Here is a 15726-nt window from a genome sequence, read left to right on the forward strand (position 1 = left end):
GCTCTTCAACAGTAGGAAGCAAGAAGGTACTTAAAACATCAGTGTAGGCCTGTGCTATGGTAGTGCCACGCAAAACAACAAGGGGTGCAAGCCGCCTCCATGAAAAACACGACCGCACCATAACACCACCGCCTCCGAATTTTACTGTTGGCACTACACACGCTGACAGATGACGTTCACCGAGCATTCGCCATACTCACACCCTGCCATCGGATCGTCACATTGTGTACCGTGATTCGTCACTCCACACAACGTTTTCCCCCCGTTCAATCGTCCAATGTTTACGCTCCTTATATCAAGCGAGGCGTCGTTTGGCATTTACCGGCGTGATGAGTGGCTTATGAGCAGTCGCTCGACCATGAAATCCAAGTTTTCTCACATCCCGCCTAACTGTCATAGCACTTGCAGTGGATCCTGATGCAGTATTTAATTCCTGTGTGATGGTCTGGGTAGATGTCTGCCGATTACACATTACGGCCCTCTTCAACTGTCGGCGGTCTCTGCCAGTCAACAGTCGAGGTTTGCCTGTACGCTTTTGTGCTGTACGTGTCCCTTCACGTTTCCACTTCACTACGACATCGGAAACAACGGACCTAGGAATGTTTAGGAGTGTGGAAATCTTGCGTACAGATGTATGACACAAGTGACACTCAATCACCTGACCACGTTCCAAGTCCGTGAATTCCGCGGAGCCCCCCATTTTGCTCTCTCACGATGTCTAATGACTATTGAAGTCACTGGTATGGAGTACCTGACAGTAGGTGGCAGCACAATGCACCTAATATGAAAAACGTATCTTTTTGGAGGTGTCCGGATACTTTTGATCACATAGTGTAATTCTCTATAGAGGCACTGATGCAACTAATAGCTCGAGGCACTCCTAACACTATTTTATTGGTCTGGAGAAGAGGAGCAGCCTGATGTAATGTTTATATGAATGCGTAGTGTCTGTTCTTTTGGACGTGTCCGAAAGAACAAAACACCAAGCATTCATATGATAATTGATTCGCCTCGATGGAAAATGAATCCACAACCTTAAGTGTGGATTCACATTTACGTTCGACCCTCAGCCTAATCTAAAATTAGCAAGCGTGGAGGACATGGACGGGGACTGCGTATAGGTGGCGCTAGGTGGGTATTTGGGCTAGTCGGGTAGCGTGGCGATATAGTCAGCGCATGTGCGATAAAACCTGTGTTCGGGTGGCACAGTGGTTAACTCAACTGCCTAGCAAGCAAGCGATCCTGGTCTCGAATCCCACTCCGTCACCCATTTTCGCTCGTCGCCGCTGATTCTGCGCAGAGTCCCGCTGCAGCTGATGTCATTAGTTCCTTCTCTTTTCGCTTCTTTCTCCCACCTCCCCTTCCAATTTATTTAAAACTGATACAGTGCTTTGTATTGGATTCAGCGGGACGTTTTGGAAGAACAATGGGGAAATGCGCTTAACATGATACTGAATTCTCACAGTGCATAAACATTTCAGCCCTATTATCTTGTTTTAGTGGCTGTGAACATACTTCTACACTGTTCCAACAGTCTTGCCCTCTACATATAGTACTGATCCCACATTTATCATCAGAAAGCTTCCCTGCAAAATCTTCGAAACGTCATACCATTGTACTGTTCGCTAGCTCGTTGATAATATTAACCATCTTAATAGCCATTTGCGTAATGTTTCTGATCGAAAAAGTTTTTTCGACGTCATTAACCATTTTTAAATATGAGGAGTGTCCACGTTACCAAGGACATCCTGTATAACGTAGATGAAAAGACAACAGCCTACTGTTGCCAGAGAGGTCGCCGTATCTTTCTTGACTGTGTACAATTGAGTGAATAAACAGTGGTTTTTTTTTTTTTCTTTTTTTGGTTTGGCAAGAGTCCTCCCTCGTAAGCGTTTCTTTGGTTTGGCAAGAGTCCTCCCTCGCAAGCGTTTCAAGCAATGTTAGAGACCGGTTGTACTGTAAATATGAGTAACTGTGATAGGAAACGTGTGTTACTGTCGCTCAGTCAATTATCAAATGCCGTATCTCGCTCAAGATTGTTATTTTCTTATGAATATGCGACACATCTCAATTCCAACTGGAGGATCGTTGTTTTCTGGACTACAGAGAATTTCCATCAAGTGCAAGAAAGGAACCCATTTCAAGCTATTATATGAGTCACTGTGTAGTTATGGTACCTCTTCAGTTCATACGAGGGTCCATGAATGGAAATTCTTATTCGGACACGTTGCATACGATTTTAATATCTCAACTCGAAGGCAAGGGAATCGAGAATCCGTTATAATTACAATAGAACGGAGCTCCAGCATACTTTGCTGTTTATGTGTGTCATTTAGTTGATGAATAACCTCGAGGCCACTGGATTCAGCGTGGTTTAGCAACGTCTCACTTCCCATTGAATACTGTACAACGAAAATAAGACCTTACACACCGGACAACAAATAATGGGTAACAATCAAGTCTCATGTGCCTCAGCGGTACAAGACCAACGAAGAATTGCGCAATAGTGTTGGGGAAGCTTTTCGAAGCATAGCTCTTGAGATGCTCCGGAGGACGGCATGGATGTCATTGAAAGGCATAGATCTCTGTGTAAGGCACGGTGGTGCATATAAATGTCTGCTTCATACATATTTTATGTAAGTACACCAAAATACGTTTTGACCTAGGGGATATCCGCTCTCAGATGAGTTAATTCGTAAGTTCAAAGTTTAAAGAAGGGCTTCCCACAACGTATCTTCTGTGTGATACCATGTGCGCCGTACGAAAACCTTTTGTGTTGCAGGAGGTCACCCCTGCCCGAACCCGGACGAGATGCTACAGATCGAGCCGTGTAACACGCACAGCTGCCACGGTTTCAGCTGGCGAACGCTGCCTTGGCAGCCGTGCACCCCAGTCAACAGCACTGCACTATCTACCGGCAGGGTGGCTTATACCAGAGGTAATAAAACATCTATGTTTTGGTCACTGCAAATTTTTTCTCTGCAACAGGAGGCGCTTCGGACGAAACCAATATTCATTAACACTTTCGCTGCGGCATCGCAGCAGGCGCGCAACTCTCCAGTGCGGCCCGTCAACGTGCGAGTGCGGGCCGGTAACGCTCTGAAACGGCAGGTACCGCTCGGAGCCGACGCTCATAAGCACACCTGAGCTATATGCTGACGTCAAGACCTTGTAAGATCTGTAGGATCATGTTCTATACCGACTTAATGATGACACCTTAGATGCATTACTTCAAATAATCTTCGACTGTATTGTGGTCATGTTTTAAAGTCTGTTTGCTGTCTGACACTTATGGGGTCACGGGCGTCATTCAAATGCTCGTGATTTGTTGATAATGTAACAAAAAATACAATTCAAACAAGCAACAAATCAACTGCACACAGGGAAAATTTGGATTCCAAAACGCATATTCTTAAGAAGGAAAAAAAGGAAAAAGGAAACTGGATTCATTTGAAATTATATTCACTTCAAATGCGCATTTTTAAGATTGACTCTGATAGAGGTCGTCAATTTAGTAGCATGTTTGCTCCTGGTATGAGAGAATTAGCTGTCTACATTTATCATAGACGCCCATGGGACGCCCGGCTGTGTGGAAATTAGTAAGTGAAACACACTCTACGTGGAGGCTTCTCTCGTGTCCCCCATCATTTCAATTGCCGTGCTATTAAAACAAATTTAGCACAACAAATTCTTTCGCAAAAAAACTGAAGTGAACGCTTTACAACGCAATAAGAAATAAGTCGACTTAACACAAAAGGAAACCTCATTTTCTGAGTACTCGTGGAAAAAACTTTCACTTGATAAAAAGAAACCTTTCAATGTCAAAAGAAATAAAAGAAGTTGTCTTTGATAATCGGAATTTCCCCGATATTATCGCGATTTTGCTACTTATGGGAAATTATACAGCAGTTCAAGCAGTATCCAGGTTTGTGCGCTTGCATATTATGTGGTTCTTTATGCCAGGAATCACCTGGATTATCTCCGTGTGACAGGTCGGGCTCTTTTTCGTCATCGATTTCCACACAATCGTCGTGATACGTATTGTCAGATTCGGAACCATCACGAAACAGATTCGAAAGCTGTGCTTCCACGCTACCATCACTCTGCAATTCTTCTGCAGCCTCTAAATGACAATCTCCGTGGTATGCCTCGTCCGCACTACACAGAAAATCGCTGTCGTCTAGTACACTAAGTAACTGTTCCTCTGTCAATTTAACACTTTTCCTGCTCCTTTTCACATTGGAACGTCCAGGTGTCGTTTCATTAGCCGCCATTACGAACAATATACGTTCGGTAACTGACCACGCAAAATAAAAGTTTACACGCTTTAATGCTAGCTTAGACGCTGAAACTAGACTGAGTAATCCGATAGTGAGAGCGGACGCTTATAAGCGTCAGCCGCACTGGCTCGTGGCTTGTTGTGACGCTTATCGGCGTCAGCCGCAGTGAAAGTGTTAATAAGAAGTTAATTCAGACCTTTTCCACAGTTGAAGAGTGGAGTGTAACTTCCCTTATCTTAATTAACTACAAAATTTCATTTTGTGACACATATTCTAATGAAACGAATTTTTATGCACTTGACTTCAGCCTGGGTTAGAAATCCGGAATTACAAAGTATTTAAAACTTTTCTGTGTTTTTGGCTGCCGTTGAATCGATGTTGTTGCAGTCGTTCCAGGTCCAGGGGCCCGACATTTTGCGCTAAATACCAATTGGCATTGGTATTTTATGTTAACTAAAATATCATCTAGTTCATTTTCATCAATTTAAATTTCATTACAAATTTCGGTGTACAGCTATGAGTATAGATCACCCTACTCTTTCAGTATACTGACGGAATGACTACGAACGACTTTGTAATCTTTTATTTAAAAATGTTTAAGAGTTTTCATCTAAAAAATTCGGAAGCATTACGTTTCAGTTCGCCCTCGTAATTATACGTCTCACAGCACAGCCATTAAAATCTAAGTTAAAATAAAATAAATATTATTCCCTTGCTGAAAATAGATCAGTAACCAACATTAACAAAAAAAAGGAAAACTACGTTATTTTCTAGGGCTCGTGTCAGCCTTCGTCACTTACACTCTGTGTATAAGGTATAAAACACGTAATCATGTTACGAGAACACATAAAACACACAGATAAAAGCAGCTGTTTTAATTAATTTTACTGTTATGTGGTGGATAGGATAAAAACTCAAGAAACTGAATTCGTGATTACTGAACATATCAGAAACGAACACGGTACTGGCCACAACAGATGGAAATCAGCTCCAACGAGTACACCATTTCCAAGGACTACGTATAAGACGCATGCAAGCGTCCTGATACAAAACCTTTGCCAGTATAGGTAAGTACACTTTTAGATGCTAATCTTAAGGTAACTGGAAATCGAGGACAATCGGACTTTATTAATCCGTAAACTAGAAAATACATTCTAAAGTTACGTGGTTATGAAGAAACATACAATAATATGGCGTAGTTCTAGTTCCCAAAGTTCCCGTATTAGATAGTTGCCTGGACTGTATGTAACATTTCAATTGTTGTGTTACTAGACAAATGGAATGCAATACATTCCTGTGTGTCAGGCATAAAAGAACACCGCTAAATATTGTGATAAAAATGTTGTAACCTGTTGTGGCCGAGATAGCGCGGCGGGACCAAACGGAGAGCGGCTTACGAACAAACAAACGAACGGAAAGTACAAACACGAAACGACGACGGACGATGGAGAGAGACCTTACGACGACAACACGCAAGAAGTAACAGAGTGACAGAGAACCAAATGAATCCAAGACGTCTACTAGAAATGAAAACAAAGAACGGTAAACACGCTGTCTGTTGTCTTGGCGATGTGTCAAGACTAACGGAACGATTAGACTCGCTGGCTGAGTTTTTTTTTTTCTTTATTGATTTTCAATTCCCCTGGAAGGGGGCGGGCTGGCAGCAGCTTAGTACGCTGTTCTACAGCCTACAGACTTTTTTAAAAAAAAAAAGGGAAGAAGAAAAGAAACAACAAAAACAGGCGATAAAACGGTGACTTAAAGCGTAAAATGGCGAAAAAATGCGGAAAGTTAAAACAGAAAGTAAAAGAGGTTGGCAATGTTAATAAAAGACACAGGAATCAGACAAGTAACATAGTACACACACAATTAAAAAACATGGCGACAGTCTGGTTTCTGTTCGCAAGAGATAAAAAGCACACCCAGCGACAGGATGATGGCCATTCGCAACACTTCCCAAAAAACGCAACACAGAACACTCACTGTAAAACACTCACTGTAAAACACTGCACGAAAATGGCGGCACAGAGATGACACTCCCGAGCCAAAGGCAGATGAGGGGGGGGGGGGGGGAACCTGGAGGAGGGAGAAGAACAAGAAGGGAGGAAGGAAAAAACGAAAAGGGGGGGGGAACCAAGGAGGGAGAGGACTCATAAAAGGGGGAGAGGGGGAGGGCAGATGCGAGAGGGAATAAGAAGAGGCAGAGGAGGGAAATGCAAAAGGACTGGGGGAGAGAAGGGGACAGAGAGAGGGGAGGTGGGGAAAAAGGAGGATGGAAGGGGGGCAGAGGGAGCCCGGGAAAAGGACAGAGGAAAGGAGGGGGAGTGAGGATCAGAGTTGATAGGAGGGATAAATGGAGGGAGAGAGTTCATCATCCGGGAGGGGGAGTTGATGGAAGCCACCTTGGGAAAGGAGATGAAGGGTGTAGAGATGGTGGGTAGGGGGGACACAACAGTTAGGACGTGGCAGGGGCAGGGATGGGAGAGGAGAGGAGCAACCAGGGGCTGAGGGGGATCAAGGAGGCGTGAGGTGTAGAGGATGCAGATATGTTCGAGGAATAGGAGCAGATTGGGGAAAGGAATGAGATCATAGAGGATCCACGTGGGGGACAGGAGGTGTATATGGAAGGCGAGGCAGAGTGCATGACGCTCAAGGATCTGGAGGGACTTATAGAAATCGAGGGGGGGGGGGGGGGGCAGATATCCAGGCAGGACTGGCATAACAGAGGATGGGACGGATTAAGGATTTGTAGGTGTGGAGGATGGTAGAGCGATGCAACCCCCATGTCCGGCCAGAGAGGAGTTTGAGGATGCGGAGGCGGTTGTGGGCTTTGGATTGGACTGGCTGAGTGAGAGGCAGGCGCTTAAGTACTCTATCGTGGGCGCCGCTATTGGCCGCTGGAACCACGTGTTCCACTGTGGCGCCCTCACACTAAATTCGGGCCAGGACGCGCGCGCCGCCACAACTTACGGTGCGCGATGGGGCAGAGACCTCTAGGGGTCTTCGACGTCCATGATGTATGGCGGGGATTGAAATTCCAAGGCACACGGTACCAGATCCCTCCCCCCTGAAACTTGCACGTCGGGGCAGAAACGCCCCAGACAGTGCCGAGGTGTACAGCAGTGGAGAGACCACTATTGGTGGGGAGGAAGGGACGCCCGAGGTATCCAAGGCAGCCAATCCAGAGAGTAGGGCGGGGGAGGGAGCCGCCAATCCACCCGGGGTTGGAGAGGGCCGGCGGCAGGTCCACTGGGAGATGGCCATCGGGGGAAGGACAGTGACTCGAGGACCACATCTGCAGCCGAAGGAAGTAAGGGAAGAGGCAGTCAAGTGAGTCCCGCGGGGGCAAGCGGGCGAAGTTCATTATGATGGCGGCGCTCTAACCCTTTCGACATCTGCACCGACGTCACACGCCATCCATGGGCCGCGACGACCGTGGCGGGTGTCCAACTCGCCTGGCGCCTATACTCGCAGGCCCACACGGCCGTGCCAGGTGCATACCGCTGCGAGGGCCTGGAATGGGGGCGGGAGAGGGATAATGTCAGCAAATGGAGCAGAGTCCGTGACTGTCGCCCATGCAGGAGCTGTGCTGGACTGCGTCCGTCTATTGGCGTAGTGCGATAGGTGCTCAAAAACAGTGTGAGGGCCGACGTGGTTGAAGATGTGTCGACTGCCTTTGTCAACTGGTGTTTAAAAGTGCAGACAAGCCTCTTTGCTGCGCCATTGGATGAAGTGTGGAAAGGGGGGCTATGGATATTTTTGAGACTGTTGCCCTGACAGAAGTTGTGGAAGGAGGAGACCGTGAATTAGGGACCATTATCGGAGACCAACGTGTGTGGCAGGACCTCAATGGTGAGAACTTGGGCCAGGGCCGTGAGTGTAGCCTCCATGGTGGTGGATGCCATGCAGACAACATGTGGGTATTTGGAGTAAGCATCAACGATGAGTAACCACATGGACCCCAAAAATGGGCCCACAAAATCGATATGGATGCGATCCCAGGGCTGGCGAGGCACAGGCCAGGGTGCAAACGACTGGGGGGGGGGGGGGGGCGGCCTGCTTGGTGATGCACACAGTGATGCTGGGCCAATACACGTGCCGGCGGGCCAAAACTTTCATACGGGACATACCCCAGTGGCCATGGTGTAACAAACTGAGCACCTGAAGCCACAATTCTGTAGGGATGACCACCTGATGGGCATCCAACTCCGTGGCCAACAGAAGGACATCATCAACCATGGAGAGTCTGTAGGACAGGTGGCGCCAGGGGCTGAAATCGGACTGCATCTGACGTAGTGGATAACCTGCCACAAGACAGGGTCACAGTGGGTAGCCGCAGCAATGAGAGCAGCCATAAGAGGCAGACCGTCCAGCACATCCCGGCGGGTGGAATCAATGTGAGAGCAGAGGATCTCCTGTTGGCCAAAGGCAGGATCGGGGGCGGCTGGGAGCGTCCACGTTAGCATGGTGGGCGGTGGGATTATACTGGATGGTGTAAGCGTAATTACGTAAAAACAAGGCCACGTCGACGTCGCAAGGGCTGAACAGGCCGTGACGCTGCGATCGCCGCCACCTGAGGTCGCGCCATAAGACGCTCGTTAGCCGCTTGAGCAATTTCAAAGGAGTGGGCAATGCGGAGACTCTCTTCCAAGGAGGGGTTTTCGAGTTTCAACGCTGCAGTATGGACCTCAGGTCGAGAGCCAGCTGAACCACCACATCCCGGATCAGGGAGTCTGCATACGAAGCCTTACACTGCTGATGGGTGCACGTAAAATCGCATTGATGGCTGAGACCTTGCAAGTCCGTGATCCAGGAACGATACAATTGATCAGGCTGTTTATGTTACTGGTGTAACTCCAGCCGAGAGGCGACCACATGGTAGCGTTGGGAATAATAGTTTGTCAGCAAAACCATATCTCCTGGAAAGAGAGAGCCACAGGATCGGACAACGGTGCCTACTTGCGGGGAAGAACGAACATGTCTGGGAAGGCCCAAGACAAAAACAACGACCGCTGCAAAGAGTCGTCCGTGACTTTAAAAGCTGTGAAATGTTGTTTCAGCCGTTCTAAGTAGGTTTCCAGTCCTCTTTAGTATCATTTAAGGGTTGAAACGACGGTGGACGTGGGAAACCATCGGACATCCAAGGACTCGGAAGCTGTTGTGGCATCGACTTTGCCCATTAGCAAACTGCAGCGACGATTGTAAGATGTCTAACTGGAGCCGCTGCTGCCGCATGAGCTGCTGCTGTTGCTCCAGAAGACAGACCAACTTTGCTTCCATGCTAGCAACTACCAACGTTTACGTCGTCGAGAAAGATGTTGTAACCTGTTGTAACCGCGACCGGAACGGTCGTGGGGTGGCCGAGAAAGCGCGGCGGGACTAAAAGGAGAGCAGCTTACGAACAAACAAACGAACGAAAAGGACGGACACGAAACAACAACAGACAATGGAGAGAGACCTTACCACGACAACACGCAAGAAGCAACGGAGTGACAGAGACAACCAAATGAATCCAAGACGTCCACTAGTAATGAAAACAAAGAACGGTAAGCACGCTGTCTGTTGTCGAGGCGATGTGTCAAGAGTTACTCAACGATTAGACTAGGTAGGTGAACTTTCTTTTTTTCCTTTATTGTTATTTTCACACCTGATACAGGTAGCCCAGCAGCGGCATACTACGCCACTCTTCAGTCACAGATATGACAAACGATACAAAAGGAGACAATTGAAAAACAGACATGGTGGATATAGAAACGTAGACATACAAAATTAAATCACACGGAGCCGTTCACGGGCGCAGTGTCCAAAATAAAAACGTTCAGAAATGCGGACATGCACAGAGGTTTCAGAGACGACACACGCGAACGGTGGAGCACTAACGATGAAACACTGGAACACGAAAACGACGGCACACACAAACACTAGGTGATGATCTCCGGCGCGCGAAAGTTCACTATACGTGTACGAGTGCAGGGACCTGCCAAAGGGGAACAGGTGGGGGAGGAGGGAGATAGAAGGGGGTAGATGCCAGTAGCAGAGGAGATGTGAGGGGGAGGAAAGAAGGTAGGGGGATAGGAGAAGCCTGGGGGAGAGTAGGGAGGGAGGAAAGGAGGAGGGAGAGAAGGGAGAGAGGGTGCCTGTGGGAAAAGACACAGGGGGTGGAAGGTGAGGATCAAAGTTGGTAGGAGGGGTAGATGGAGGGGAGGAGGGCATCATCAGGGAGGGGGAGTTGGTGGAAGCCACCGTGGGCGAGTGTATGGAGAGTGGAGAGATGGCGAGCAGGTGGGACATCGGAAAACAGGGGCGGCAACAGACAGGGGTGGGAGAGGATCGGAGAGACAAGTGGGTGAGGGGGATCAAGTTTACGGGAGGTGTAGAGGATCCATATCCATTCGAGGAAAAGGAGGAGGTGTGGGAATGGAATGAGGTCATACAGGATCCGTTTGGGGGATGGGAGGCGGATATGATAGGCGAGGCGGAGCACATGGCGTTCAAGGATTTGAAGGGATTTGTAAAAGGTATGAGGGGCAGAGATCCAGGTGGGGTGGGCGTAGCAGAGGATAGGGCGGATGAGGGGTTTATAGGTGTGGAGAATGGTGGAGGGGTCCAGACCCCACGTGCGACCAGAAAGGGGCTTGAGGAGATGGAGTCGGGAGCGTGCCTTGGCTTGGACTGTCCGGAGATGTGGGGTCCAGGAGAGGCGACGGTCAAGGGTGACGCCAAGGTACTTGAGCGTGGGGGTGAGGGTGATAGGACCGCCATAAATGGTGATATAGAAGTCGAGGAGTCGGAAGGAAGGGGTGGTTTTGCCTACAATGATCGCCTGGGTCTTGGAATTTTTGACCTTGAGCAACCACTGGTTACACCAAGTGGTGAACCGGTCAAGATGGGATTGGAGAAGGTGTTGGGAGCGTTCCACGGTGGGGCCGAGCTAGCTGAGCCAGAGGCAGGCGCTTAAATACTCTGTAGGGGGCGCCGCTATTGGCCGCTAGAACCACGTGTTCCACTGTAACGCCCTTACACTAAATGCGGGCCAGGACGCGCGCGCCGCCACAGCTTACGGCGCGATGGTGCAGAGACCTCTAGGGGTCTTCGACGTCCATGACGTCTGATGGGGATTCAAATTCCGCGGGGCGTGGTAGCAAAAAAAACATCAATACATTTGAATAGAGCCAAAAGTTTCATGATCCAGCAATGAATATTTGATGTATTATACTACTTAAAGAATGGGATATACTGTATGGGTCCGTGCATGTGTTACGCCACAAAGAAGATGATGCAGTGCTTCCACATTCTCGTGTGACAGCTTCGATAACACAATCACAATATCAAATATGGTAAAAAATATGGGTAAAACACTTCATGATCGTGTAGATATTACATAATGCGACGGTGTATCTCGTATTGTGGCTAAATGATAAGACGGTTTAGAAATACATAGAGTATTCACCTGAAGTGTATGGGAAATATTATAAGAAAGAGATGCTGAAAACAGTTACAAGAAACACCAACTAACGTCGATAGATTCCACTCTTGCCGGAGTATTACAGATTATATACAGCAAGTTGTCTTATGAGACGATAACTCGTGCTTTTTGGAGTACTGCCAAGACGGAAGGTATACATGGAAGTCAGTCATAACGTGACACGGAGTTAGCGTTCGAAATCTTTTCATAAACAGCTATCTCAACTCGAGATTCTGAGTAGGCCAATCCCTAATCAACTCATTTTTCTACTGAGATAAAACCGCTGCTAATTATGAAGTGTGGATGTGTGTTCATCCATGTTGGTACACAAACGCTGAATCTCAAAGACAGCAAGAATACGGTCATAATATTATCCATAACAAACCACCAACAGCAAAAACACGTGAGTAATTTACAAATATAAAAGTGAGCATTTCAAAAATCCCACCACTGGCTTCAATGCACTCCTGACATCTCTTCTCAACATTTCGTGTAACTGGTCTGACGATGACTCAGTGCAGTCTCATTATGGAAGCATTTCGTATCGTCAGTGAATGATTCGCATTTTTGGTGTCCTTTTCCTCTGTGAGCTTTGCTTTAGGCCCATGCTCAGAGAAAACTTATTCCATCGACTTCAAAGAGCAATGAACTAGACTAATGTGGCCTATCCATCAATAGTGGACCATCATACATGATCGACGCGTAAATGGGCAGGTAGCAGGAGTTCTGTCATGTTGAAAGTGTTTCCACACATTTAGCGAAAGTAATGCATTCCAGTACCAGTTGCAAGTCTGCTTCCAAGGAATTTGCAGGCGTCAGCAAAGCAAAACGATTGGGACTCAGTTAACGGATTGCGGATCACACGGAATTACACATTTAATGAGGCTGTGCGTCTCGAAAATGGTATATGGATATTCGTTGTGCCACCTTCACATATATCAACTTCAGCAATGAATATTACTAATGGAATTAACTGGCGATTAGCAGCTAACCGTCGACAAAATCTCAATCTTCATGCCTCTTGTACGGATGCTCTGCTGATGAAAAGGATACGAGCAATGATGATTCAATGTACGCCACACTCTCATGTGTGGAACATAGACACGTGTTGTAAATATTCATATGCCTGCCGTAGAACTCCATTCAACGCCCAGAAGTCTAGGTTATTATTCATTTACATTTGGTGCAGTTACATGTTCTGAAGAATTTATATAATAGGAAATAACGGGTGACGTAGTGCTTCAGATGAGTATGTAACATCAGCGGGGCCCTACTACTAGATTTTCGTGTGTCGATAACGAGAAATTCTGGGACGCAGTATTTGGGATTGCATCTCAACGAAGAGCTTAATTTTCACGAGCATATCATAAGGATGGGTGACGAGGTTTCTTAAGCTGTATGTAATGACGCTAGGACTACGATCATGTATCACAATCTTCCTCTGAACATCCTGAACTTCTACCATAATATAATACTGACGTCTGTCGCGTCATTTGAAGCGAGTGTGTGGACCCTTCCTTGTGGTTTGTACAGCTAGGAAGGACTTTGGAAAAAATATAGAGAAGGGTGCTTCTGAGCATTAAATCTAAGCACGGTTCGGAAGACAACAAAACATGTATTGTGCAACGGTACAATCTATCAGTATTTTAGAGATGTTCTGGTGTGTCGCGATTAATAAACGACCTCTGTATGCTACTAACGAGCAGTTCCTATCCGTAGATACGAGAATAAAACTTTAAATCACAGTTACAGTTACTTATACATGGACTAACAACACCACATCACCTGAAAAGAATAAGATAAGAGCGTGTCCACCACCGTCCTCCTCGCGAGACAGGTTCGCAATGTCCTGACAAAGATGCAAACGGCGCGCCCGCTACCCCCACCACCGCGACCTCACCCCCCACTCTTCCCACGGCCTCGCTGTACCCAGCCTCCCGCAGCGATGTGGACGGGGGTGCACCGCATGGCATCCACAAAATCTCGACATTTCGACAGAAGATGATACCTATGTCACTCGTTGAACGTCGCGCGCTTTTAGAATACCGTCACACAGCTGGAAACCAGAGAGCTTTTCATCAACTGTATACGCCGGGAAAGTCTACATTCACAATTAAGATAAGAACTCGGCAGGCGCAGCTTCGTCGTTCGGAAGCATGTTTTACCTTACTTTTATAAAACTGACCCTAATATAAAACTGTGACTCCTCACAGAAATCGAACTGAGGCAGCAAAAGTTTATGATTCACACTAACATTAATCACGAAATATTTGTTGAGTATTAGTTAAGAAAAAGCATGGGATGGTTTCAATAAACTGACCAAAGTAAAGTAATTGGAAAATTCAGCTGAACTCCTGGTAAATTAGACTAATTACTACTACAGACCCTCGCATAAATTAATAAAACACGTACCACCTGCTACATTAAATACAGTTACATCTGGCTCTATTCCTGAATTGGCAATATTAAGAAAAAACATAAATATTTCCCATCTGTTTGGTGAATGAAAACAATAGCGAGTTAAATGTAGGTCGTGAACGTAACCAGTGCTGGATATGGAGCTCAGTTTAATCGTCACCCTGTTAGGTGGTTCCTCAGAAAACGTAATTAGTCATACTGCCACTAGATACGCTCCAAGCCGTAAGAAAAGAAGCTGTAACAGGTTACCTCGAATCCCGGAGCCGAATCCATAGAGAGGAGCAACATGTGATTGTCAAAATAAATCTAAAAAACATAGCTTGCTCTCCCAAAACTAATATTGCAGCCTCCGTCAATACCAATACCAGTAACAAGCAGTTCGCCTCTTCAACTGAGTGGCCAGAGAATTATCAGACAACACCTTATCTAATACCAACCTCTTCCAGCTCGGCACTTTCTGCTCGCACCACAATAACATGCGGTTCACAGTCAAAACTGCTCAGCACCGACAAATTCATAACATCAGGCACTGCGCTAAAAGGCAAATCCACTTAGGGCTGCGCACATCTGACAACAACAGGCTGACTGCCTCAATACAACTGCTTCCATAAACTGACTCTTTACAACTACCATCTTTCCTTCCTTGAAATACTAAGCGCTTACGCGGCACCACCATGCCCTTGGCGTTCATTGTCTGAGATACTCACTCCAAAGATCGCCCGTGAAACACAGATACTTCCCATGACGGTCATCGAGATCGATTAGCGAGCGGTCGGAAAACATACCAAAGACCTCTCCCGTAATCGATATGCAAGAATACTTAATCACCTTTAGGGAGCATACAAGACCATTCCGATGGAAGCGATCCCAGTGATCCTGGGTCTTACCCCTTGGATTTATAGATACGGATGTTGGAGGCGGACTACACTGCATTCGAAGGGAAGATGTTGGCAGACTGCAAATGATTACAAGAAACGTGCTCGATATTAATTTGGAAGTAAAAATGTGTCTTCATAGAGAGTAGCAAATGAATGGGAGAACACTACGATAGGCAGGTGGGCTTATGAAACTCTTTCCGAATGTTAGTAAGCGATCCGAAATGAAGCACGTACAGACTTCACTAGGGTTTATACATTTTTGGCTCGTTACGGGCGACATCCAAGATCATTATTGAGAACAATAACAAGAACGGGCGGAAGATGCATTTGTGCTGCAGAAGGGAAACCAGAGCAAGTTGTTTTCGAGTGCAGTGATTTGACCTTCGAGACGATGATAGAGATCTTCTGAGAGCTAACAATCTTTATAATGTTATACGTAGTATGGAATTGTGTTCGGTTCTGGGGAAGCTATCAGATCAGTTCTCTCAAAAGAAATTTGCTGTGTACTTATAAAATAGTCCTACAAATACGTCACGGTCAACATTGCGGTCGGTTATGGGAATGCAGGCGGAGTAGCAGCGTGGACTGCAGCTCGGATTCTAGAAGGGCTAACGACTCCGTCTAGGACTTCTGAGGTACTTTCAGATGAATTGGAGTTATAGGTGATATTAATATTCTTGTGTGA

General features: G+C 46.6%; 1 protein-coding gene across 1 annotated transcript in view; it reads left to right on the plus strand.

Annotated features, from left to right (window-relative positions):
* Positions 1-15726, plus strand: part of LOC124555261 (thrombospondin type-1 domain-containing protein 7A-like) — a 1197505-nt gene that overhangs the window by 932783 nt on the left and 248996 nt on the right. The window contains exon 14 of the mRNA XM_047129129.1: positions 2783-2938. Coding sequence (XP_046985085.1) covers positions 2783-2938 — 156 coding nt within the window. The remainder of the gene's footprint in view (positions 1-2782; positions 2939-15726) is intronic.

Source organism: Schistocerca americana, chromosome X (assembly GCF_021461395.2).
Source record: "Schistocerca americana isolate TAMUIC-IGC-003095 chromosome X, iqSchAmer2.1, whole genome shotgun sequence".
NCBI classification, from domain to species: Eukaryota; Metazoa; Arthropoda; class Insecta; order Orthoptera; family Acrididae; genus Schistocerca; species Schistocerca americana.